Source organism: Nesoenas mayeri (genome assembly GCF_963082525.1).
Source record: "Nesoenas mayeri genome assembly, chromosome: 2".
In the NCBI taxonomy this organism is placed as follows: domain Eukaryota; kingdom Metazoa; phylum Chordata; class Aves; order Columbiformes; family Columbidae; genus Nesoenas; species Nesoenas mayeri.
Window position 1 is genome coordinate 138,765,620 of NC_137543.1, and position 25,686 is coordinate 138,791,305.

The following is a 25,686-nucleotide window of genomic DNA, read 5'->3' on the forward strand; positions in this document are numbered from 1 at the left end:
GCAGATGGATCAGGACAATCAAGGTAGGCTCAACAGGAAAAGACACAGAGCTTGACCCAGATCTGATGATGATGATGTAGTATCATGGAGCTGTACTCCATATCAGCCAAATTTAGCACTAGAGATCCATGGAGGAGACCAAATTAAAAGCATACACAAGGCTGGTGGCACACACATATATGCAGAGGAATTTTTCTTAACAAATAAAGTCTAATACTGCTTTTGTTCTTGTTGTTTAATTCCCAGAAGGGTCAGCTACAACGTGTCTCTCCAGGAAGACTCCAAAATGAAAAAAATAACCCACAGTTGTTTCTTACTGATCATACTTCTAATTGTAAGTACAAGAAAACTGAACTGCTCATGACACCTACCAAATTTATACTTGTGGTGATATCTAGAAAAATGAGTATGAGTTGTATTTGTTTTACTGCACAGGTGAAGGAATGAGTTCCCTTACTGATAAATTTCAAAGTAAGGTTAATAAAGTTTTTAAATAAGATATCTCATAGAAGTTTGAACTTAAAACTCTTTTTTCTTGATGAGATAGAACTGCAAGTCTGAAGAAGGTAATGCATGTGATTTTTAATTTCTGTGTTTTACAAGCTACAATGTACCAGTGACACAGAAACTTAACATTGTTGTGTGAAACATAGACTGAATTAAGTAATCATGGATTTTCACTGTTTCTAATTACTCTGCTATGAGGAAAGAAACTGAAATGGAAAATAACAATATAAAGTTTAGTTATTCAGTTATTATGCTATTTTCAACTGTTTAATATCAATATTAAAGTTATTTAAATGTATTGAACATGACTGAGTAACTGTTGTTCTAAATACGTAGTAAATGAATTGCTAACTGACTAAATACCTCTTATGTAAGTTGAGTGCTTTCTCTGATCTCTACTTGTGAAACCTCAAATTGTTAGCAATTATAATAAAACCGTAGACATTAGAGGTAGTCAGAAATGAGATCACTGCCCAAAGCCTCAGTTACAGAACAGTCAGAGTATGCCTGAATGATGCCGCTGGCAACAAGCACCTCTCTACCTTGGTGCAGTATGAGTCACTTGTGCGCCAGATCCCACCTTATTCCACAACTGTTTATCTCTCTGTTCCTGAAGAAAGCCTTGATTCTTATTCTTCTTATATTTTGTTGTTTAGCTCCTCATGCCCCTCTGTTTCTCATCTTATCTTCCAACACCCTAATGTGGAACATTTGAGCATGCCTCCAAATCAACTCACATCTTTTCTGTCTGTAAGCTGTAAAAACAGGGCTAGAAGGCATGTTGGGGAACAGTAGAGACTGCTTTCCCAGGTTTGTTTGTTGGGCTGTGTCCCTCCTTTCGGCCTACCATAACTTGCCCACAGTACTGTTTGCCAGCTGATGTGGATAAAAAAGAGAGAAGGAAAGTAGAGAAGAGTAAACAAATGATGAGTAGAAGGAGGTAAAAAGAAAACAATTAAATGAGATCAGCGTGAATCCAGGAAAACATCAAAGAACACCTGATTTTGGTAAAATACTGAATTCATGGCTCAGGATTAGGACCCTCAACCAAAGAAGATCTGGATAGCAGGAGAAAGAATGGAGAAGAGCTAATACATTTCTGCTAACTTGGTCTCAAAAGAATTTGTCTAGAATTAGTTAATGACTTGAAGGATCATCCCTGTACTTGACAGAAGTCTTCTACTTTGAGGTATGTTGGAGTATTCTGGTATTTGTGACCTTTTGTGGCTGTTACACATAGCCCTGCAAGGGATGCACATAGCAATGCACTGGCTGGGACATCAGCTATAGTCAGAGATCTCTAACAAAATAACCTGACAGAGACCGACTTCCCTGGTCTTGATTCTTGAATCCCAGCTGATCTGCATAGCCTGACAGGGACCTTGGCAAACAAAACAGTGAGTGTTCCTAGAACAAGCCAATGCTGACTGATGGAACAGCTCCAGATTATTTTTCTTCCCCAGTCAAGTAACAGGACTGTCAATATTCTGATAACTAAAATTGTTAACAGTATTTCTGAGTGTCTGAGGTGCTCTGACCTAACAGCATGGATTTGTAGGTCAGCCCTGAAGCACTGGGGTGATCCTTGCTATTTTGTTTACAAATCTTTCAAATTTCTTACCCATGACAGTGTGTGTTCAAGGTTAGTTCTGTGCTCAATCCTGCAGTACTCCAGGGCCAGGATTTCTTTAAGAAACTCTGCAGTGAAATATGCATCCGCTTCCTTTTAGGTGTGTTTGCACAACAGGATTCTACAACTTCTGATTTCCATGGTTAATTTAAGCACAAATTTCCTTACATTTTCACTTTTCCAATCTCTACATTCCTTTCTTCCCTGCTGCAGTGGCCAGACTGATTTACTTAGACACCTCCTAGACTAATTTATCTTTCAGTAAGGGAGAAGCAACAGTCATAGAAGTAGACCATGAACAAGCTCTGTTTCCTTGGTGACACTTGCCAGAACATTGCTGTTAGATCAAATATGAAAAATATTTGGCATAAGTCATTTTTACAAAAATTTCCCCACCAGTAGCTAGTAGAAAACATTCATTTTTTTACATTTTATTTTTGATCTGTAACAAGAAAAATGTGTCTTACTTTCTCTTCCAAAAAGACTGTTCCTGCTCTGTTTGTTCTTCTAATCACTCCTGTGTTCCCAGAGCCATGAGCCCCTGGGACTTACATGTCAGCTGCTGTCTGAGGTTCAGGAAGATACAGTAATTAAAGTGGTTCATGACACAGGGGTGGTCTCCCATTCTTGTTCTTTACCCACCCCAAAAACCATCTTTTCTCTTTGATGGCTTTGATAGTTTACTGTCATCCTCTTGTCTGTGTCCTGCACTACCAGCTGGTAACTGGAAGTTACTGCAAAGCAACACAACCTTTTGAGGTCCTTGCTTTCCCCTCTGGGCTCCAGGCTCTCTGTTTATGCCATTTGTCCCACACTTGGTGCCAGATTCATCCCCTATCTCTTGAATGTTTTGTCCTTAGACCCTAGCTACAATGTATCCATAGACCACCCCTCCCCACAGTCTCCAGCCTTTAGACCTGTCACCAAGGATTTTGGTACCTTCTGATAGAATCCAGCTCTCTTACACGTGTCATTCTTTGCAAGAATAAAGAGCACTTCACTCTTCTGTGTACAAGTCCATAATAACTTGCCTTTGCCAAACAAACACTGGAGCACCAGTTACTCCAAAACTTAATTTAGAAATAAAAGTAATTCCTTATTGCCTTCCTCTTTAATGGCTTCCCTTGCTTTTGCATACACAATAATGACAATGCTTGCAGCATTACCAGATAGTTCTCTACAATTCAAGTTGGATTCCATTGGAAAATTTAACTGTTCATTATTTCTTAGTTCACTTTATTCCTGTTACTCTCAAGTGGTTTGTAATTATTGAGAGTCACAGAATGTGATTGAGAATTATTTCCTCAAATACGTGAGCCCCTGTACACCAGAGCAATTAGTTTCCCTCCTCAATGCACACTTCTCTCTGCAAGAGAGATGGAGCATCAGCACAGCGTGTCCAGGGGCATCAAACTGCAGAGAATGAGGAGAAGGAAACAAGCTTGAGTCTCTTTCCCCTGTGACAGATCATTTTTGCGGGACATTGAAAAAAGAGAATTCTGTTCTTTGCATGATTTAGTCAAGTAAGAATTGACATCTAGTACCTACAAATGGTAGTTTGGTCTTATCCTGTAAATGAGGATTGATGGAGTAGTTTTTCTCACATATTCCAATTTCGTTGTCCTAAGCCAACGACAAAGTGCTCAGTAAGGACAAAATGGATGCTGCAGCTGGAGCCCACGCTATTATTCAATTAGGTCCATTAGGCCAATTTTGTATTTTAAAATAAACTTATTTTGAGTAAAAAACAAATTTTACAAGTTCATTACATCCAAATCTGTCAAATTGTTACCAAACCTCAGTCACTAACCTATGCACAGTCTGGAACATTATGTCTGCTCCTGAAACACTTGTGAATAATTCCCATTCACAACACATGGAAAATCACACAACTGGCAACACAGTTATAGTAGGTTCAAGTCTCCAAAAGCTGATTAGTAGACTGTTATGAGGGCACTGCTCATGGTGTACCCACTAGATCCTCACAGCTGGAAGGGCAAAATGCCCAGGTGAGGTGGTACAGCCATGAGCCCCCCTGGCCTCTGCCACCTGCCCACCTCAGCATCTCTCACCACAAGTCTCTAAAACCCGTTTGTGCAGGCACCATACGCACAAGCTTTTTCCTGCTTAGACAGTGGCTCTTCCAGCGTGTGGTCCAGAGCTGGTCCCAACCTTCAGTGAGCCAGAAGGGCTGCTGAAGATCTGTGGCAGATTCCCTTGGCATTTTTTGTCATGCTGGCTGTCTGGGACTGCTGAGAGTGCAGGGGCTTCCCCAGCCACTCGGCATGTACCCCTTGGACTGTCCAGCTGCTCAGTGGAGCTGCATTGACCATGTGCATCAGACCATTGGCTCTGTGTGCCTGTGGGTGACATAGGTGCTCGTGGCCTCCATGCTCTCTCAGATTGGCAGAGATGGTTTCATCACCTGAGCCCGTGCCTTTGAAAGCTGTTGTTCTGAAGTGTGCACTTCTCTTTATAACTGTGGGTTGCTGCAAGCTCTAAGGAATTGGACTTGCAAGTTCTGGACCTCTTCTTGCACAAGGAAAACTCAGGAAAGCAAGTTTCTGGAGATTTAAGGTGGGGAGAATCAGTATGAGAATTTGAGACTCAAGATGCTCCTGGTTTCCCAAGAGGGAGAGGAACAGCATATTGTATTCTGTTCACCCCAGTTTCAGGGGTGATCAGGACTTCTTGTCTCCATCTTTGCTTTTAAAAATATAAGAATGTTGTTATGCAGCTGATTGCTATAATGAGGCCTCTCGCAAGATGATACTCAGAGCTACAAGCAAAAACCCGTGAAGTATTCTGCAGTCTTCCTTTAAGCCCACAGTTTGTATCAGGCTACTCTGGGACTAAAGCTTCCTCACAAATCCTGCAGCAACGGAAAAGAACTGTAAGATTAATGAGTTGCTTTTCATTAGAAGTGCCTTATCTTCATCTGCTGTGGCTGATAATCTTGAGCTTGTTTAAACAGCTGCCAAAATCTGTGATCTAAGTCATATGGGATCTCACTGTGAGATAATTTCCATCCTACTTCAATAGCAATTGAGTATGGGAAAATCTTAACGTTCAGTAGTTAAGTAAAACACATCATGTCAAGGTATTTCACCAAAGAAACTGCTGTTTCCTAGCAGATTTGTGATGGATAAGAAGTTGTTATGTTTACAGAGTACCATGCACTAATGACGTTCCTGAGGTATTACAGTTGTTTTCTCATCTGTCCTAACACTATCAGCTGTGAAGAGTAGTTCAAACATAATCGAGGTATGAGAGGGGCTCTGCAACCTCTCTAAATCATGCTGAGCTCTCACTCAAAGTTGTGATGTATTGAAGGACAGAAGTTCAGTGACCCACAAAATGGTGACTACACATAGCAGTTTTAAAATAAATGTACCAAATGAATGCTTGAGTTATAGAAATCACTACCAAACAGTTGGAGCATACAGAATTTGAAATATATTTTGACTGAGCTCAACAATAAATGTTGCGAAAGTACAGTATTTAGTGGAAGGAGGGAAAAAACAACAGCAAAGAAAAATACAAATTCCTTAGGAAAATAAATGTCAACATTTAGTATACTTCAGGCTCCTTGATGGTGGAAGAAGAATACCTGGGGATGCTTGTTCATCATGTCCACTATTTTGTGGAAAAAAAACCAAATAATATTATGTTTGCTTTATCTGGATTCTCTGTTGTAGAAATGGGCACAGTCTTGCGCAGGTTAATAGCAGGTATCTCTTACAGAAACTGAGGCTCTATTTGTTCATTTCTATGCAGTTTAATAATGAAGCCAAATCGATTTATGTAGATTCCTTTATTAATTCTAGGTATACAGTGAACTTCAGCATTCCCAGCAGCCTGTTTTTTCTCTTTGTAATAATAATTCATTTCCTTGTAACAGTCATTTGTCACGTGGTGGCTTGGTGGTCGTATGTATGACGTCATTTACTTGGACTTTTAGGAGTGACATCATATGTACGGCTGCTAAACTGCTGCATGGGACATCACTTAAACAGTTTTCTTCTGAAGAAATCATACCAACCATTTTCAGGCTATGAACACATCCTGATTATTAAGTTGTGAATTATTTCTTTCTCTTTAATAAAGAATATTTATAAACAAATGAGGCATTCCTTTATTGTATCAACATCATTTGTATTTCCATCTGAAGTAACTGATGGATGGATGGGAAGAGTTCTAAACCTGCAGGACTCTGAACATTCAAAATTTGTTTAATACTGTAGGTAGTAAACACATGAAAATTTTTTTTATGGTGAGAACATGTTTTAAAACTTAGTTCCTAAAATACCTAGGTACAATCATGAAAACATGGTAGCAGAGGTTTCTAATCATTAATTCCATGACAGCACACACACTCACATGGACTCGTGGGGCATTCCCAGCCTTTCCCATGCTACACACTAAGCTTTCCCACACGTAGCCATGCCAAAGCTTCTGCTCCTCTAGTAAGAGAATAATGACCCAGTGATTTCTTCCTGCCCCATTTGCCTTTCCTGATCCCTAACGTAAGGAGTGTGAGAAGAATGAAACAAGAGTGTCTGACATCACAAACTGTAGCAAGATTTCTGTCTGACTGAGCCCCAAGAATTCAAGGCTGGATCATCAGCCCACTGAACTGACTTTGGGGAGATTGGGCTTTAGGGTCCAAGTCCCAGAGTGGTGGTGGATGTGTGATTCTCATAGGCATGGTAGAAAACACCAGCATTGCAAATAGAAGTGTGGCTGTTCAACATGAACAATCCAACAAATTTATTTTTCATTAGCCTGCTGAAATGGTCATCTGATTTTAAGGTAGAAGAAAATACTGTTCAAACTTCCATGGCCAGATTTTCAAATCTAGGCAAATAAAAATGAATAATAGCAGCCAAAGGGAAGAGCACTTTTAAAGGGCGTATCACAGACGAACAATACCAGTAACACACTTGTGTGTAGCCCCATAATTGGATTTCATGCACAAGCTGTTCAATTACATTACAAGTGCTTGCGTCTTTGTGTTTCGTAATAAGAAAAAGAAAAAGAAAAAAAAAAGATAATTTAAAAGATAGCTGTAATCTAACATTATTACGCCAGTCTTTATCCGAACTTGCTTTAGATTTACTGTAGACCATTAAGTGATTTCTACTGATGAAGTAATTTTCACTGAGCTTTACTGACATGGTCTCATCTATACTTTTAATCTCTCTGAGTTAATTCTTGTCCCAAATGTGGGCAATAGACATTTTTCTGGGAATTTCAGCTGGGCCATGTTTGCCTTGCTCAGAGGCTGTAGAATGGGCAGCCCACCTGGTTACACGGTTGAGCACTTTAAGTAATTTTGTGCACAATCCAAGTTGTTTATGCTACTCAACACCACATAAACTCTCTGCCTCCAAATATTATTCATATTAACCTGTACAAAACAAGAGCAAACTTCTCCAGGAATTGTGTTAGTCCCTTACACACAGCAAGATATGAAACCGACCTTTGGTTTCCAAATTGTATCTTACCCCTCAAAATCATAATTCCTAGTTAAAAACTGTTACATCTCCAGTAGTTAAAAGATGCAAATAGAACATTCCTTTTCTAAAGACAGATTGTACTTTTGATTTCAGCTTACATGTTTCTGTAGTGTGCAATCTTCTGACAATGGTCTGTCCTTTTAAAAATGGTGAATAAAAGAGGATAGAAAGTTAGAAGGGGGAAAAGATACTCTGAAGCACTAAACAGTTTCTATATTTTCTGTCTGTGTAACCAGCATTTGCCAATTGTTTCACATCTGTGTTGTGCTTTATTCTGTACAGATAAAGCAAATGAAATGGCAACTATTTATGGCAAGCAACACCTGTCTTTCTGTCCTCTATAAGTGTGAAATGTTTTTGATCTTGTTTGGTCAAACAGATCTGAAAAACAGATAATCTCCTTCCTAGAAGAAAACAAAAATGAAATAAAAACATTGTGGCAGGGGAAGGAAAATTGGTGATATTTTCCAAGCACAATCAGATGGTTATGCTTTCAAAACATGAGTTTGTTGCCAAACTGGCCCAGAATAACAGAAGAATCATCAAGAAGGGAGGTGATGCCATGGAAGCCTTCCTAGCTTTCTTTGACAGTACCATTATTTCTCTCTTGACTGCAAACAGCTTGGAGCTGAGGTATTATTCAAAAGAAAAAAAATTATCATGGAGTGTCTATGAATCACTTCAGAGAAGTACAGAAGCCTGTGGTGATACACAGACACAAAGAGCTAAGAGAGACCTGAGAGCATCCCAAGAGCCTTATCTGCATTTTCCTATGCTATATGCTGGATTTAGGATATTGTTTGACTGGTTTTTAAATGATCCTCATAGATTCCAGCTACTCTTCTTAATCTTTTCACAAGTGGGGGTTCTGTGATAAGATTGGCTTTGCTTCTGTATTTCGTGTTCTGGCTTTCTACTTGCTTCATTCTTCACTTGGATGGCCAGATGAAATGTTCCAAATGGCTTCACTGTCCAAGTAAATCTCTGTGTGTGTACATAAAATTTATATAAAATTGTATCTACCAGAAAATATCGTCCGTCTTATTCCTCTCTTTTTATTTCAAGCACCTTTTTAAGTACAATGAGATAACCTGCCTTCACTGTTCTTCAGCCTTCAGATGGTATCTGTATACAGTTCAAAATGAAAATGTTAGTATCAAAAGATATTAGACTGACTGAGGAAAAATAATTTGGTATATAAGCATAAAAAAATTAAACTGAGATGATCTACCACAGAAATATTAAGTTAACGTAATGCATTTTTTTTTCACCTCACTCAAATCTGCTGTGGTTTTGCTGTGTATTTATCCAGGTATTCTAGTTGTGCAAATTGAACAGAAAGTGATATATTAATGAGCCATAATTATTTGTGATGTTCAATAGGGAAAAAAAGGAAACAATAATTTAAGAAGTAAGATGGTATTAGAATTTTCAAACCTGTCATGTTTTTAATTTGGACTACAAATGCTTTCTTAAAGATCTCTGTGTTAGTATTTGATGCTAAAAATGCCAAGTCTTTGTGCTTACGAGACTTGTAAGTTTTGAAGCAGCCTGTAAATGACTCTGTAGGTGTTTCTGGTGGCTTTGGTATGGTTTAGTATAGGAAAAAAAACAGAGGGTCATACAATGAAGGCAGCATTCCTTTCACTTGGGAAAGCAGAGGAACTAATCCTTTCCTATCACCTTCATGCAGAGAAGTGTCCTGATAGAGGATTAAGGCAAAACAGAATTAGCTAAAGCTCCTCACTTTCATTTCCACTCTGGCTCACAGACCTGGGCTGTGCAACAGAGGGATGGAGGGATGGATGAATGGGTGGATATCTGGCCTCTCTACCTGAGATTTTTGCTTTCCAGAGGCAATGATCCTTCCCCTTTGCCATGCAAGCAGCTCAGAGTCGAAAGTCAGAAGACACCACTTGATCAAAGAGGACGTTGTTTTTCAGACTTAAATTTAGGGACATTTTGCTTTGGTGCTTAAGTAGGAGCTAAGGCCAGGTAGAAAGGTTTAAACTCTCTGCCTGAAATAATCAGTTTTTGACTGTGGCACTGAGGTATTTTGTCTGGGCGCAAGTGAGTGGAAATATATGTGTTTAACTTTGGGAAAATACAAAATTTTTTTGCAGATCACTAAGCTAAATGAAAAGATTTTAAAGACTTTATCAAGTTTTAATGGTCCTCTGTTTTGCCAAGAAAAAGAGCTTGATCTGAATCCTATGTTTATAACGAGGTAAACTAGTAAAAATTCAGCATTTATTTTGCAAGCGGTATAAGGCCTATCATAATGCTAAACACATGCAAATAAAAGGCCTTTGAAGAATTCATAGTACAAATTGCTGATCCTCACTTTTTTATTTTATCCTCTTGGTTTATTCACTTCTACTAACAGTTTTTCCTTTCTGCACAGAAAACGATCCCAAGTCTTTCTTCTACTGTAAATTATACTGATCCTACATTAGAGCCTGTAGTAACTGAAAATTCAGTCATACGACAGAAGATAATAGATTCACAGTTCAAATGCTATGAGAGGATGAACAGAGCTCCTCCATATAAGAAAAAAGGTAAAAAAGATTTTAAAATATTTCTTCGTATATTGCTATGCTTACTTATATGGCTATAGAGAAACATTTTCTTCTCTATACTAACCCATAGTCTTCCTTGGGGTTCAGTAGTCAAATTCATACTTACTTAGAATCCTCTTAAGTGCAAAGAAAGAAAAAAGCCTGGAATGAGCCCAAGGAATGATCAGCTCTTCCTTCCTCCCCACACAGATGGTACCTCGGTCATCTATATTTCTGGCTCAGTGCTTTGCTGCTTGAATATCTCCTGTTCTTGCTTAGGGAATGGCATTCTCCAGAACCTTTTCAGCAAGCTTGCACAAAGACCTGCTTGTGAATGGTGATCTCTTAAATATAAATATAATTCTGTTTGTTTCACTCACTGTTTTGTTTTTCTGTCATTCATGTATTAACTGATAGCTGTCATGCTCTGTAGCAAAACAGATGTGCCAGGTGTCTGTATTCAGCAATAACAGTAGCAAAAAGAGGTTTTTAAAACACTGGGGGACACATCTTTACTGAATACAAGGTTCATATTAAGATTAATAAAAAGGGAAATGACAAATAATAGTGGTGTTACAATGCCACCAATGAATAAGAAGCATTCCTGATTGGGACTTAGTGTTCTGGTAACTATTTCTCACAGAAAATATGGAAGTTATGGGCAGGCTAGAGAAAAAGTGTTGGAGGCACTGTGGGGATTTATGCAAGTAAAAACAGAGACACTGAGGCCACGATTTAAAAAGAAAATGTATTAAAAATATTTTTTAAATCATTACTTAAAACCCAAACTAATAAATTAGGTGGAGATAATGTGGGATTTTTGTAATACAAGCCTTGATGGATGAAAACAACCTTAATGTCTGCTCAGATGAGTCTTTTAGTCTCCAGCTCTATAAATACGTAATTTTTTGATGCATCTATTATTCTGCTGCATTTACCTTTCTTTTACACCTTCAGCCCTTGCAAAGGACTGAAATGTTTTCCTAGCATGAGCAGGAAATTCGTATGTCTCATTACTTGAATTCCTGGTAATGTTCTCAAGGGCAGCGTTGTCCCAGGAGGACAGTGGTGGCAGAGCCACAGCCATCGGATACTGCACAGCAGTTCCTGCATTCCTTTGACTGGCAGCTAGATTTGCCATTAGGGACTGTTATGATCATAGTAACACACACTTAATTCATTTAAAACCCAGACTGAAGATAATGGGTGACTAAGGAATTATGCCAATACAACCAAAGTTGCATTTTCAACTGAATTACAGGATCCTCACTGGCCATCCAACATTTAAATTTCAAAAAGGGCTGGAAGGGAACAAGGGTCTAAGTCTCTTGGCTGCAAATATGAAAGGAAAGATGGGGTCAAACAGGAAATTCCTTTAATGTAAAGGACAACCATAGGGGTGTCTTCTGAGAGGAAAAGCCCAACACATGAGGAAAACCCAGTGTCTGGTACAACTTTACAGAGCCAGCCAAGATGTGTTTAATTTTTCCCTGGCATCTCTGCAGTCCCTGGTGTCGCTCATTTATAGACTGGTGCAAAGGTGGTTTAAATCCTTCGTAATCCTGTGTCTCAAAGCTGGTGGCAATGAACTGCAGAGAACTGCACAGTATCTCACACTCAGAAGCCAGAGAGGTGATACAATAGAGGTGAGCTGTGGCAGCATTACAAACGGCCATGTGTCAGCAGGGCTGAAGTAACAGACTGTGCACACACTTATCTTGCCCATTTCATGATAGAATTGATAGAACTGATTATTTTGAATCCCAAAGAAATATCAAAATGCGGTGCCCAGTCACATGGGAACACTCGACCAACCCGACAGGATGGCGCAGTGCTCCTGCACTCCCTGTCCATCCAAAAATGTAATATTTTTAGCTGATGATAAAAGAGTTCAGTGTTCAGCCCTTCTGTTTTATTACTTCTACTGTTTTTTTGCAAGGCAAAGGATTTAAAGCGAGAAATTCCTAACAAACCCATTCTTCAGTCTTTCAGATGCAAGCTTAAGTTGCAAAAATTGCAAACATTTTTCACTTTTCTGTTTCTCTGATATTACAAAATGATTCCTAAAAGCCTTTCAGATACATCTCAAGGCTGGAGAAGAACATGAGAATGCCTGAAGGAAAGATAACAAACTGCTGATATGATGGTTGGTTAATTAAGTGAGCAAGTAGCATTAGCATATTTAACTTGACAGTGAAAAAATATAGCTGCATAAAATCTTAGCTAATGAAAAAAAAAGAGTGTTCATAAAAATATCTTTTTTGCTCTACATATCTGGGAAAAAAATTGGAAGTTTTATGCTTTTAATTTTTAATCCATAAAACCACTTATTGGTGCAAATTTGAACAATTCAGACATCTTTTTACAGCTTTCTTGCTTCAGTAAGAAAGCTTATTTTTGGATAATTTAAAAAGCACTATAAGCAATTAACTGCCCATATTTTATTAACTTTCAATAGTTATTAGGCCCCTTCCATATGATGTGTTCAAAAACAACCTTCATGGTCATAGTAGCAATTTTGAAACTTTCTCAGGACCAGAGCAAAAAAAGCAAGATGTACCTTCTCCCTGTATTTCATTTTAACCTGATGGTCATGACAATAAATACCCTTCCTCAACACAAACTGATTTTAAATGGAAAATAACTAAGTATAGGGGTGTTGTTTCTTTCTCTTTTCTTTTCTTTTCTTTTTTTTCCACTTGAATAAATCCACAATCAGTCAGGAAATTGTGTCATAGCCAGTAGTCTTACAGTGCGATTTCTGTGGACTTTAGTTTGTAATATTTCTGTAACACAAATCAAGAATGAGCTGTGTTCTGCCTCTCTAGTGTGGCCATTGTTTCTGGGGCTGGTAACAGCTCTTGTAGGGGACACAGCCTCGAGAGTGCCACCTTCCCAGGGAAGTGTGATGAGGACAGGATCACAGCATGCCTGCTCAGTCAGCATCAGCAGGCAGAGTTTGCCTGTTACAAATTGGTCCTGCACCTCACTTCACTGCACCTGTAGTTATCTGACTGATCTCTAGTGCTAAACAATGCAACAACCTCACAGGGACCTGTCTCTGCAAATGTTATCTTTTGCAAAGATGTCCCTGAAAGCCCTTTCTACCTTTACATATCACAGACTTGATTTTCAGACCTGCTGAACAGCAGGAAGTGAAATGAAAATTGAGTGTCTGTAAAGTCTTTGGATAACTGAGGCCCCCCCTGCCACTAGTGTTCAAATTTACAGCAAAGGATGGAAGGAGGATCAGGAAGATTAGACCCTACATTCAAAATTCAGTTCAACAGGCTTAAAAGCATTCACTTTCCAGTAAAATTAACACCACTAACATCAGGTCAGCAAAAACAAGTACCTTGCAGCACCTGAATGCCACACAAAGTGTAGCAATACCAGAGGGGTTTATTGCAAAAAGAAGATTGTCTGCAGACAGCAATATTCCTTGGGAGGCTAGAACAGAGCAGGTTCAGGAGTGACTGTGTGTGAATTAACTACTGCATTCCTCTTCAATGTCCAGGTCTGTTCTGCAACAGAACATGGGACGGGTGGTTGTGCTGGGATGACACACCTGCTGGAAGAATCACTGCTCAGAATTGTCCAGATTATTTTCCAGACTTTGATCCAACTGGTACAGTATTACTTTTTATCATTTTGTCTTGTGAAGGGAATATCCAAAACATTCGTGCCGTTCAGCGGAAGCATGTTTCCAGTGGCATTTCTGCAGCATTGTGACATCTCAGAGAGTTTGGCTGAAATTAAAATATAACAAGCTTTCAGATTGTCTAATTTATATATTTTCAGTTTTAAAATAGTTCTTATAAATTTACATTTTTGTAAATATAACCCGTGGATTTATGAAACCTAGTTTATGAAAATATTAACTATTTAATTATGATATCAAAACATTTATAACACCTCATTCTAAGTTTTCATAATCAAGAGGAAATTCGAATGTGCATGAAATATATATCAGCATGTACTTTATTCATTTTTTATTGGAAAATACCCTTTTATGGAAGAAGTTGAGCAGAAATAATATTCTTTCAGTCTCCAAGTTTCGGTTGTTTATTGAATTCTTCTTACAAATATTAGCAGCCATACAAACCAAGAGAAACAATTCCAGAAAGTTTAGAAGGACAAAGTAAAGGTAAAATCAAGTACATAAATATTGCTAAATAGGTACAAGGAAATACTGGACACAAGTATAACCCCACAATGAGCACTGTTTGAAGAAAGACACAGTTATGTATTCCACACTCAGGGCATATTGCTTATAGATGATGCTTGATGCCACGGTGTGCTACCAGTTGCAATTAAAGCCCATGAAACTAAACATTTGGAAAGGAGGTTATATAAATCTAAATACTTTCCACAAGTTTAAACCAAAATATATATGCCCAACTGGAAAGTAAAGAAACAGACTATTGCATAGATGTGAATTAATTACCCAGTACAGCAGCTAAAACTGTTGAATGTTTTTGTGCTTGTTGCCTACTTAGAAACAGAAGAGGTTCCAGATTGGATCAGACCTGGTATGCAGTTTGCTGAATTCCATTTGCAGTAGCAGTCAGATTGATCAATATTTCTGTTTGTTATAAATCAAGCTATTCATGGTTAGAGAATTCACCCAGCAAGTGGGAAACTTCCAGTGTCAGCCCCAGTCTGAGGGGATTCAAACCTGCATCCCAACTTTGATGGAGGAACCTTCCCCTTTCCAGTGGAAGCAGGCATTGGACAGGATGGAATGAAGGATTTGTGTGCCTGGAAAGTGGGCTTGTGTGGTGATGTGACTGTCCACCTCTTGTGGGAATACCCTGAGACCTACCCCACAAATCTTACAGGAGTTTACCTCCCTGAGACACACAAAAGGCAACAAATTGCAGTCTTGTCCTTTGTGACCTCTTTTTGCTTTCTGACACAGTCTTGAGCTCTTTTCTGTACAGTGTCATAGTTTTCTAGGAGGAGTCTGGCAGCAGGGCCATGCTCACAGCTAATCATTGGAGCACCAGGGGGAAACAGGCTGAGGAGCTGAGACCCTCAACTGGAGGAGTGCCTTTGACCTAGGTCTCCCTTTCTACAGACAAGTGCTTCAACCATTAGGCTATTTGGACAAAAGATGTCAGAAGGGCAGTTTAAAAGAATTGGCCAAACTTGGTTCAGTTCTCATAAAGAAGTGCTCATGTTCAGGAGAGCCCTTGAGTCTCTGAATCATGATGTTACATGAGCCTATCCCTACATGCATGTTAGAGGTGCCTCTTGGACAGGGTCTGTACCTCCTGCTTCAGCCCCCAATTTGTTTGTGATATCATCCCCATGTAGCAACAGCCCCTCCGAGGAATAGCACAATTTACTACAAGGCTTCTGCTTTTGCTGCTTCCGTGGTTTCCATAGAAAAAAAATGGGGCACTAACAGTCCCATATACTTCATGTGCTGCTCAGCTATTACCTGCAAAAGTGGGTGCTGGGCAGCTCTGTGACCACAGAAGTCTCCCCATGAATCACAGTCCTCATCTCTCAGTGCGTGGGGTTGATGACAGAGCCACTCTCCTGCTCACTCCCAACCCACCTATTTCCAGCTTTTCCACTTGCGCACTTGTCTCCAGTGACTTGTTCTGAACTAATTGCTCCACTACAACAGCACTCTTCAAAGTAATAATTCAACCCATCCATGGAGAAGCTCCTCACTTCACTTGTTAATGCTTCTTAACACCAAGGTCTGTGGCTTGTACAGCTGATTGCAAATCACCCTTTAATGTGCAGATGCACGCAGCAGAGTCTGGCCTACAGTGCGTGAGTACCGTGGTTACTCTTTCTGCCATGTCTTAAAACTTGCAGATTTGGGAATTTTTTAGTATTCCTGTTCTCTTTACACCGCCATGCGGGGGGAGAAGCCTGCTTCCATAATTGATTTCCTGCTGTTCTCTCTGCTATCATGCTTAGAAACAAAACCTATGGTCTCCTGGACTCCGTATTTTCCTCTGACGCATCTCTCTTGTCAGCACCTCTGTCAGCCTCTTTGCCTGCATTCTGGTCAGTTGACACTGTTTCACTGGCTCAGCGGCAGCTCAGCATCTCATCGCTGAGCGAGAGCCACTTTCCTAAAGTAGCTGTTGGGTTCCCCAGCATCTATTACAGCTGCGGCATCAAACCAGCAGGCAGGCAGACTTTGCTTTGCAGGTGGCTGATTGTCACGCTGGGACTTAATAAAGTAGGAGGGAGACAAGAAATCGCGGGGGTGACTAGAAGTCTTTCAGCTGCTAATGCAAGTGGCTGCCACTTACACGTGGCCAAAAGCACAGGTTCAGCTGTCTTGAGAAATCTGTTGGGTTTTGTGTCACAAGTCATTATTTCCTTCGGTAACTTCTGCCTGTTAAACAAAATACAGATGGATTTTCTGCTGAGAAACAGAAAATTCATCTTAAAGAACAACAGTTTTACAAGATGAAAACTGCAATGACTGTCAGATTTTCTTCCGATTAAGTCTCCATGATATGAAACCACCTCAGCATGTATTTTAGGCATGCAAGTAGCCCCACGGACTTTTGAAATTAATATTTCATGCTGTGCTGCTTTGGACTGCACTGAGATCTGCAAAATCATTTTATATCAGTTCACTGGTGGCTTAAGTCGATTTTGTTTGAGGTCATCTATAACTTTGAGTCCTGGAATAAAGTTAGGTCATACAGCCTTGTTTTTGTGCTTTGATACTCATCACTTGTAACTGGAAAATTGGAACATTATCTGACAGCACAGGATCAGATCCTCCTCCCATATCCACCTGTGGGTGCTTTATAGCAGCTCGATATCTGAACCCCAAACAAGATTCAGCATTGATGCCAATGAGAAATTGCTGGAGTATGATAGAAGGTAAATAAGATGAAATAATATTCTGGAGAAAAGGGCCCAGAAGCAAAATGATAGAGAACACACTCACTACTCCATTCATTTTGTGTCAGACAACTTCAATACTACTCGACGTAGTCCTGTTTATTTTACTGAACCTACATGAGTTCATACTAGACAGAAGTCTGTGTTCTGAAAGGAGGAAGGACCATCTAGTCTGTTCAGTTAGCCCGGGCTCCCATGCTGCTTTTCCCACCTGAGGAAGCTCTACCTTGTGAAAGGAAATTAGGATCTTAAAGTTAAGAGACAAACAGAAACCCTTCTCTACAAGCTTTAACAACTTTGTCCTTTTCAACAAACAACTGTTGCTTCTTGTAGCAATCTTCCTCATAATGATGATCACACGCAGTGTGATAATGCATAAAAAAAAATCAATTTGTCTGGAAAACATACCAAGACCTACTACTTTAACTCCAGTGACAGCAGGAAATTCATTGTCTCATCCACTCCTGACTGTGAAGTTCTGAGCAGGGCTGAGTTTTATACTCCTCTATTCAGGCAACTGCCTGGTTTCTCTTGAATTGTACTTTATATTCATATTTTATCTAGATTAATCTTTGGTGTAATCTTCGAGGGTGTGCTGAAATTGCTAAGAATTGAATTTGATAGGAATGTAGTATGTAATTAATGCAAGTAATATTCTTGCTAATAAAAAAAGGGGGAAATATATTGTGGTTGTAATGGCCTTCTAGCAAGGCCAATTTACTGAGGGCAGCAGGAGGAGCAGAAAGTTGCCCTGTGCTGTGCATAGGCTGTTGGATCTATGGCAGGTGAGTGTGACATTATCCACCTTACTGTCCCTGCATGGTTCACTTGATCAAGATTAGTTTGGTTCAGTCACATACAGAAATGGAACTGAAAGTGCAAGTTGCACTGCAGCAGCCTTACTTTTTTGTTTCACTTTCACTCCCTTTCCTCTTTGGCAAAGAGCAGTGGTTAAGAGCAGCAACCACCCCAGCAGGGAGCAAGCCCAGCCTAACTTTGTGATCCGAGGCTGCTTTTAGCAAAACTTCACTCTGTTCTCCACTTTATTGGGTTTCTGTCTTTGGTTCCATTTTGTAAACCAGTTATTCATAACTCTTCATGTGGCTCCAAGAGCAAAGTTTCTAGAACTGCAATTTGCAAACAGATCCATATGTATCCATAAGCAGTTACCTCAGAGAATAATTAATTTGCTACCTCTCACAACTGAGGAACATGAAAGCCTTGCCCTCCTGCTCTGACACTGACTAGAGGGGCTGATGTCCACTTGCTTTGGAGCGTGGATTATGGCAGGGGAGGCAGCAGATGCACTGTGGTATTTGTGTTCTCTGCAGCTCTCTTCTTGTGCCATACCGCGGTCTCTGGATTGCTTTGTCTTTCTTACAAAATGCCTTTAAATAAATAAGGATAAATGCTCCATGCAGAAGGAGGAGAAGCAGATTGGATGGTTCTTGCCAATCTTTTTGGATTTACCAGCTGTGTTGCTTATGATCACAAGGGACTGCATTTGAGGGACACAAGCACACCCTTCTCACAGCTGGCAAAATGCACAAAGCATTCACCTGAGTATGTTGTCAAGCTGACAAGAGCAGTTATTGCAGATGAGAAATCATGGCCTTGCACAAACTGGAGAGAGAGAGAGACCTTCTGGGTCATGGCAGCAGCTGCAGCTCCTTCCACCTTCCTGAGTTCTAGAAGGCAGGAAGGTCACTTCCTCAAGCATCCCCTAATTCAAGCACCTTCCCAACTGTGGTGTCAACTCCTGTGTACCCAGTCCATCATGTGCTCCTTCCCACCCAGCCCGGTGCCTCAGCAGGGTGACGTGCCTGCACTCGCTGCGGGCTGCAGGCAGGAGCAGCATCCTTGGTGGGCAGGAGCCTCAGGGACATGCTGGAGCACCCTGAGCAGCTGAGACTGGCAGAACCCTTCTCTTCCTGCCACAAAATGCAAATTTTCTGACTCTGACTAAAAAAAACAGCTCTGGATTTCTGCTGGTCCTATTTTCCTGTCTAAAGATAGTGATATATAAAACAAATCTGAACTCTTTGTCCAACTGCTTCTTTTCCCCCTACATTTCTGTGTATTTCTGTCCCGCTTCTTAGTAAACTTGACAGCTGTATTTTAAAAATCAATTCTTATTCCCACGATGCACAATATGACTCTATTATACACATTGCCATTCTGATGACTGATGGACTCTGATGATAGTGATGATTCTTCATTATTAGGACACTGGAATTAAAGATTTCTACGATCTCCATTGTATTATATCAGATATTCTTTCCACTTCTGAAAAAATTTCTTCTAGAATATTTTTACTGAAGATGTCAGTCAAATGCGCTACATGAGCTATTTCCTCATCTGCAAAACAAGGCACTGCACAGGTCTATCCAAACAATGGCAAAGAATCCAATGTCTAGTATGTGCTGAGCATGCACCGCAAGAGAGGAAAACTTCTATTTCCAGTTTATAACTCAACAATAAATGAAAAACTGATGTTGACTCTTTTAACACATACTCGTTATAGAGTTGGTCTAATTGTAAAAACCTGGTTGAAAGAGCTATCATGTTTGTTCCACAGTTATTGGGTTAAAATATTTGTTATATACAAATGACCGAGCTGTTTTTATGAAAATACAAGCACTATTGGTAGCACAATCAATACCACATGCAAACTTATTACTACTGGTTAATCTTCTTAGACACTCCACTACTCCCATGAAACTGACCTTGTAGATGAGATTTCTCTCATCCATTTTTCCCAGACAGCTCTCGAAGAGTCTGTCTTTCTAAGGTAACTACAGAGAGCCTGCACAGTTGCCTGTGAATTGCATAACTTTATGGTTGCTGAAGTCAGGTAGACAAATCCAAGGCAATGTCACCATTTCTCCACTTTTAATAATATGATGCCCAAGTGGTGCCTTATCCAAGGTAACAGGGTACAGGCAGGGCCTATAATTAGTGTTTACATAGTATCTGAATTGTATTAAAGTCTACCCTTGCATTTTGCCTTGCTCATGTTGCCTTACCCATTCTTAGACATTGTGTATTTCTTCAGAGCTTACTAGGTTCTTCTGGTTGGCATAAAAACCAACACATGCCCAGGTTCATAATCACACATCTGCTAGTGGGCCACAGTAGAGTGACTTCCAGTAGAACAGTGGTTGGGTTACAGACTCACATTTCTATATAAATCATAGATTTAGAAAAGATGTTTGACCTGTCTGAGTCACTGGGGTGGACAGCAGGGAGTTTTATCCCCCAGTCACATCTTCTGACAACATCACAGCAACAAATCAGTGGGTCGTGGCTGTGTCCATGTTGGGATCAGTTGTGTTTGTCTGGCTTCAAGGAAAAGTACAGAGGCCACATTAAACTTCAGCAGAGCGCCTACCTAGGCACTAAAGCATAGACATGACAGATGATATTAGCATTAAACCCTATAGCATGTTAAGAAAAGCCATGTACTTTGCAGAGTGCATAGGATAGTAGGTACATTTGTACACTGTGTTCCATGGTAGCATAATCATTAATCTTATATCTATGACTGACAACTTTTTTCCAGCTTTAGATAATATCTGGCAATGAGTACAACAGGAACATTGCTACACAGGCGGTCTGAGTTTATCTACAAGCTGCGGTGATGGAAGGCTGAGATAACATGTACTGTCCCTCTTGGTGGTGTTGATGCACGTATTGATTTCAGCATCTCCCCCAAATCTATTTTATGAAACTCACAGTAATTTTGAAAGTATAATGTGTTCTGGAGGATAGTGGGTTGTTTTCTTTTTTCTTGTTTTTTGTAACGGCGCTATATAAGGTGCATTTCTAGTCAGAGAAAGATAGCTCCGTCTATACAATCCTTACCTTGCCATATGATTGATTGCTTTCCTTAGGGTATATGGAGGGAATATGAATTTTCCAAATTAATAGAATCATTAACCATCGGGGCTGCTTAAAAAAAATAAACGGAAATGTTGAACAGAACAGATGAAGTTATGTTCAAATGTTAATTTGCTCTGTAAAAGTGTATTGACTGGAAATGTTGATAATCTGTGTATAAATGCAATAAAATTATAAAGCTAGAATAGGTAAAAGGAAGTCAATATAAGCTTTTTAGACTACATAAAAATCAGCCTTGAAATATCATGATTTTCATAAAGAAACAGCTGTGTCACTACCTAAGGAAACATCAAATAATTTAAGTTTCTGATCTTATCCTGCCTTTGTTACTCGAGCAAACTTTTCCTTGACTCCCATGTGGCTAATGCTTGAGGGAAGGCCAAAAGAACTAATCCAAAACTCAACAGGTGATTAGGAGTGACTGCACCTCAGCATCCAGGGTTTCCCAGGTAGAAACGTGAGCGTGGCCAGGAGGACACAGGCACAGCACACATCTGCAGTTCCAGCCAGCACTCAGCGCTGTATGATGCTGAGGCCCCGACCATCCCCCTACAACAGCAACAGGACACATGCGAGGGAGCACGAGCCTGCAGAGCCATGGGTGCAGCAGGCTTTGGGGAAGGACACCAGAGCCACCTGTGGTGCAGGAACCAGAGAGACACGAGGAGAAGCCAAGCACATCATTTAAACGGAGTACTCTGTGGCCAGCCTAAATTAAACTAGACACCTGGGACATGTGCCAAAATGTTCGTGAGGCTGCTACTTCCAGTGCCCACATGCTTTGCAGCCTCTGAGGAAGGCGAGCAGAGGGGCTGGGCAGGACCCTTCCCCCTCTGCACAAGGGCAGTGCTGGCACTGGGGCTGTCACCATCTCCAGAACCCAGGCTCCTGTTTGTACACTGCCTGCTGCCCTTTCCCTGTGCAGTATTTTTAACTGTTTAACTATTTTTACCTGAAACTCTGCTGCAAGATTCAGTTCAGTAGCATCTATGTGTGGATACCAGCAGGTGTCTGATTTGAAAACAAAAAGTCGGATTTGCATGCTAGCCTGTGGGCCCATCCATTTTCTAATATCAATATTGCAAGTTGGGACAAGAACTAACAATATGCAGACATCACTGTGTTTGCCTGCCCATGCACACTTCCACCAGGTTTGGTGTCAGGACCTAACATTACTTTCTCTTCCATAAACGGATTTCAGCAGCCTCTTTAAATGAATTATTATTAATTCATGCAATAAATACCTGCATCTGAATGAAGGCTAGGTATATATAATTTACTGCATTCTTTCAAGAAAAAAAGGAGACAGATAAATGACATCAGATAAATCTCTGAGTAAAACAAAACAAATCAAACCAGACAATTGTATATAAATTGCACTGTATATTAATTGCACAAGTTGAAAATCCTTTTAATTTTGTTACACAGGTATTTTATTTCCAAATATAGAAATTATTCTTGTATGGATTTTTAAATGGGTAATATGCATATGCTAAAATAACTCTTATTGCAATTTTTCATTAGAAAGGGCTTCAAAATACTGTGATGAAACTGGAAACTGGTTCCGGCACCCTGAGAGCAACCGAACATGGTCCAACTATACCCTGTGCAACTCTTTCACCTCTGAAAAACTGAAGGTATGCTACAGTTAAAAAGGCAGTGTTTGCTTGGGAATGGTTTTGGGCTGAGCTAGCAGTAAGACACATATAAGAGAGGTTCAGAATAGTCCTATCTTTTAGCTTTATTTGCTGCACAAGAATTCAATAACATTGTCTTCCTGATTTTATCTTATTAAAATGGTTTGATGAGTGCTCAAAACTAAATATAGGTTTGCTATGGGGTAGATATTTTAGTACCGATTCATGCAACAAGTTTCGCACTATTTTTCAAATGCATTTTTTTAATTCATATGATTTTCCCTGATTGTCCAACAGTTATAAAATGGTCCTTTAGAATTTCAATTTTGCCCTCCACAACAAGTGTCTTCCAAACTGTTGATGTCTTCAGGGCTAGAAATATTAACATAAGTCAATTTTTTTTTTCTTAAGCGAAAAATATTACTCACTTCCTTTGAAAAGAAATATATAGGAAGGTACCATTAATCCAGAAAATCCTACAAGCCTGAATACATTTAACTTTAACAGTTTGACTAGGTCATTGAGACTATTTACAATAATGAATTAAGCATTTGCCTCAATATTTCCAAAATCAGGTTGCTAAGCTGAAAGAGAACTAAATATTCAAGCACCAAAAGAAACAAAGAGAAAGAAATCTGAGAAAAGCTTAAAAAAAAAAAGAAGCGGGGGGAGAGGGGGAAACTCATGAAAATAAGCATTTTTCAGATGAGTCGAGCTCCAGGAAAATCTAATTGCAGATTTGTGACAGAAAAATTTGTGACTATTTGGAATTGTGGAAGGAAAAGAGTCAAAAACTTATTTGATTTGAGGTTTGTGTTGGAGGATCTTTTTTTATATAGCCAAAAAGCAGTATGTGGTTATATTAAATGATGATCCAGTCCAAGGGGCCTTGAAAAAGTCTACTGGACTAGGCAGGAGGTGAATTCTAAACGTTTTTGCAGCATGAGGAACCGTCATCGTAAAATAAGGCTCACCTATGTGACGAAGAGATAATAATAGTAACAATCTGAGCTCACAGAGGCATTAAATGGAAGCACCATAAAATACAATCTTTCCAGTTGTTAGCCCATGTATGGAGACAAAAAATGTAGTTCTGTTATCTATTATCTATGCTTTCCAGAAGAACCGTTCTGAACATCATTCACTCAAAGTGCAGATAGAACACAAAGGAAAATTATACGTACATTGAGATTCTTTTGAAACAAAAAATAATGGAAAATGCAGAAAGAATCTTTATTTACAGAAATGTCAAGTTAGATCCTGACCTTGAATCCAAGTATTCAAAAATAGGAGTATGCTTCATTTGTAGACCATTTCCATGTACCTATGGATAATATATTAATATTAAATGAGTAGGAGATATTCCTATTCGAGAATTTTCTCTCCTCAAGGCAAGAATTCTAGGAGGACAAGAAAAAAAAAATTTAAGTGTTTCTTTTAGAAGTATCCTAAGCCCAGGATGAAAAAAATCTGTATAGGCTAAAAATTTGGTGAGTCAGCATGTTAGAAGTCTTATCTGTCAGAAGGAATGTGACATTATCATTTCATGGAGTGAACAAATTAATAAAATAGCTCATTATTTATTTAACTGGAAATGCCAATATGCTATATTTCTGAGACAGATAACTTAAAAAAAATAACATTGCAGCCAGTTCTTAAAAACACAGTGATGGATCATATGCTTTGTTAGCTGACGGTTCATTCTGGTCTGTCTTTGTTGTTAAATTTGGAAAGCTTTTTTGAGCGGTTACGATAGTAAGTTTACATGGAGTAATCAAAAATGCTATTGCCAAGTCCCATATATACAGTTAAACTGATTGATTGTTTTAAGCTGAAAGGCAGATAACTTGAATAACCAAGAGTCCTCTGAGGTGCCCATAGATTTGCACGTACCTATCTGGAAGACTTTCCTACTTCTACCTATTTCAGGGTAAGGGGTATGCATACGGGATATGCAGCAAAATAACTTATTTTTGAACAGCTCATCTGCAAATTAAACTCAGGCTTAAAAATTATATCAATCTCATACTGTGAAAAAACATTACCACTGAGTATGAAGTGGAAGAAATGTTACATGCACAGAGTTCAAAACCTCTCCCACTACTCTGTATTCAGAAAGTTGTCTCACAATATCTGCACTCTGGTTTTCCCTCCCTGGGGTTTCTTGTGCTCTCAGAACAAATTGTCAAGTATTTGCACTCACTAGCAATGCTGTGGTTTGTCCTTGTGAAGAAAAACTAGGAGAGCTAGGATATTTGCAGTTAATATGCATAGTTCTATAAGTTGGTGAATGATATTTACATTCAGAATGTGTCTGTTCTACATTGGTCAAGATGGTGTAAATGTGACTTTGGTTTAAATCTGAGTCAGACCAGCACCACTTAATGTAAGCAGGAGCTGATTCCAAAGTGAACAAACGAAATATGAAGATGTGCACCTTTGCTAAGAGGAACAGTTTTGTTTTCTGGATTTCATTCATATTTGTTTTCAAATGAAAGTTTAAAATTACTTGCAAACATCAAAAAAAAAAAAAGTGGCAAAACTTGGGGCTACAGAAAGCAATTCATTTAATCACTGAAAAAAAGAAAATTGTTCATGTATAACAAAAGAAAAATGAATGAAGTGGAGCTGAAAAGAAAATAAATGCAGCAGAGGAACTAAAGCCTGCTATCTAGTCTTTTTTTTCAGGACAGGTTGATACTATTATTAGTGCTTTCAGAAAAGAAAGCAATGGTGAAGCCTGGCATCCCATTTAGCTTCCTATGGTCTTCTGACAGCTGGTTGATGCCTAAGAGCTTGTCTGAGACCAAAGTATGACATTTAATATTGCAGCATTCTACAACCCAGGTGCTGTCCTGTGATTTTATTTCACTATTGGCACACAAAATATGGATAGGCCTATCTCAGATTTCACTGATATTATAATAGTGGAAGTGAAAGCCCAATTTTGTCTTCATGCATACTGGATTCACAGCACTGTAAGACCATTTAGTTGCCCAAGAGTGAGGTTCATACCAGTGTGAACCAGAATTTGTTTCAGGGTGGGC

General features: G+C 39.4%; 1 protein-coding gene across 1 annotated transcript in view; it reads left to right on the forward strand.

The window, feature by feature from the left end:
- The first annotated feature begins 271 nt into the window (after positions 1–271).
- CALCR (calcitonin receptor) overlaps positions 272–25,686 on the forward strand; it is a 71,515-nt gene continuing 46,100 nt past the window's right edge. Inside the window, exons 1-4 of the mRNA XM_080340066.1 lie at positions 272–334; positions 10,061–10,214; positions 13,732–13,842; positions 22,527–22,639. Of these exons, the coding sequence (XP_080196192.1) occupies positions 287–334; positions 10,061–10,214; positions 13,732–13,842; positions 22,527–22,639 (426 nt within the window). The 5' untranslated portion in view covers positions 272–286. The remainder of the gene's footprint in view (positions 335–10,060; positions 10,215–13,731; positions 13,843–22,526; positions 22,640–25,686) is intronic.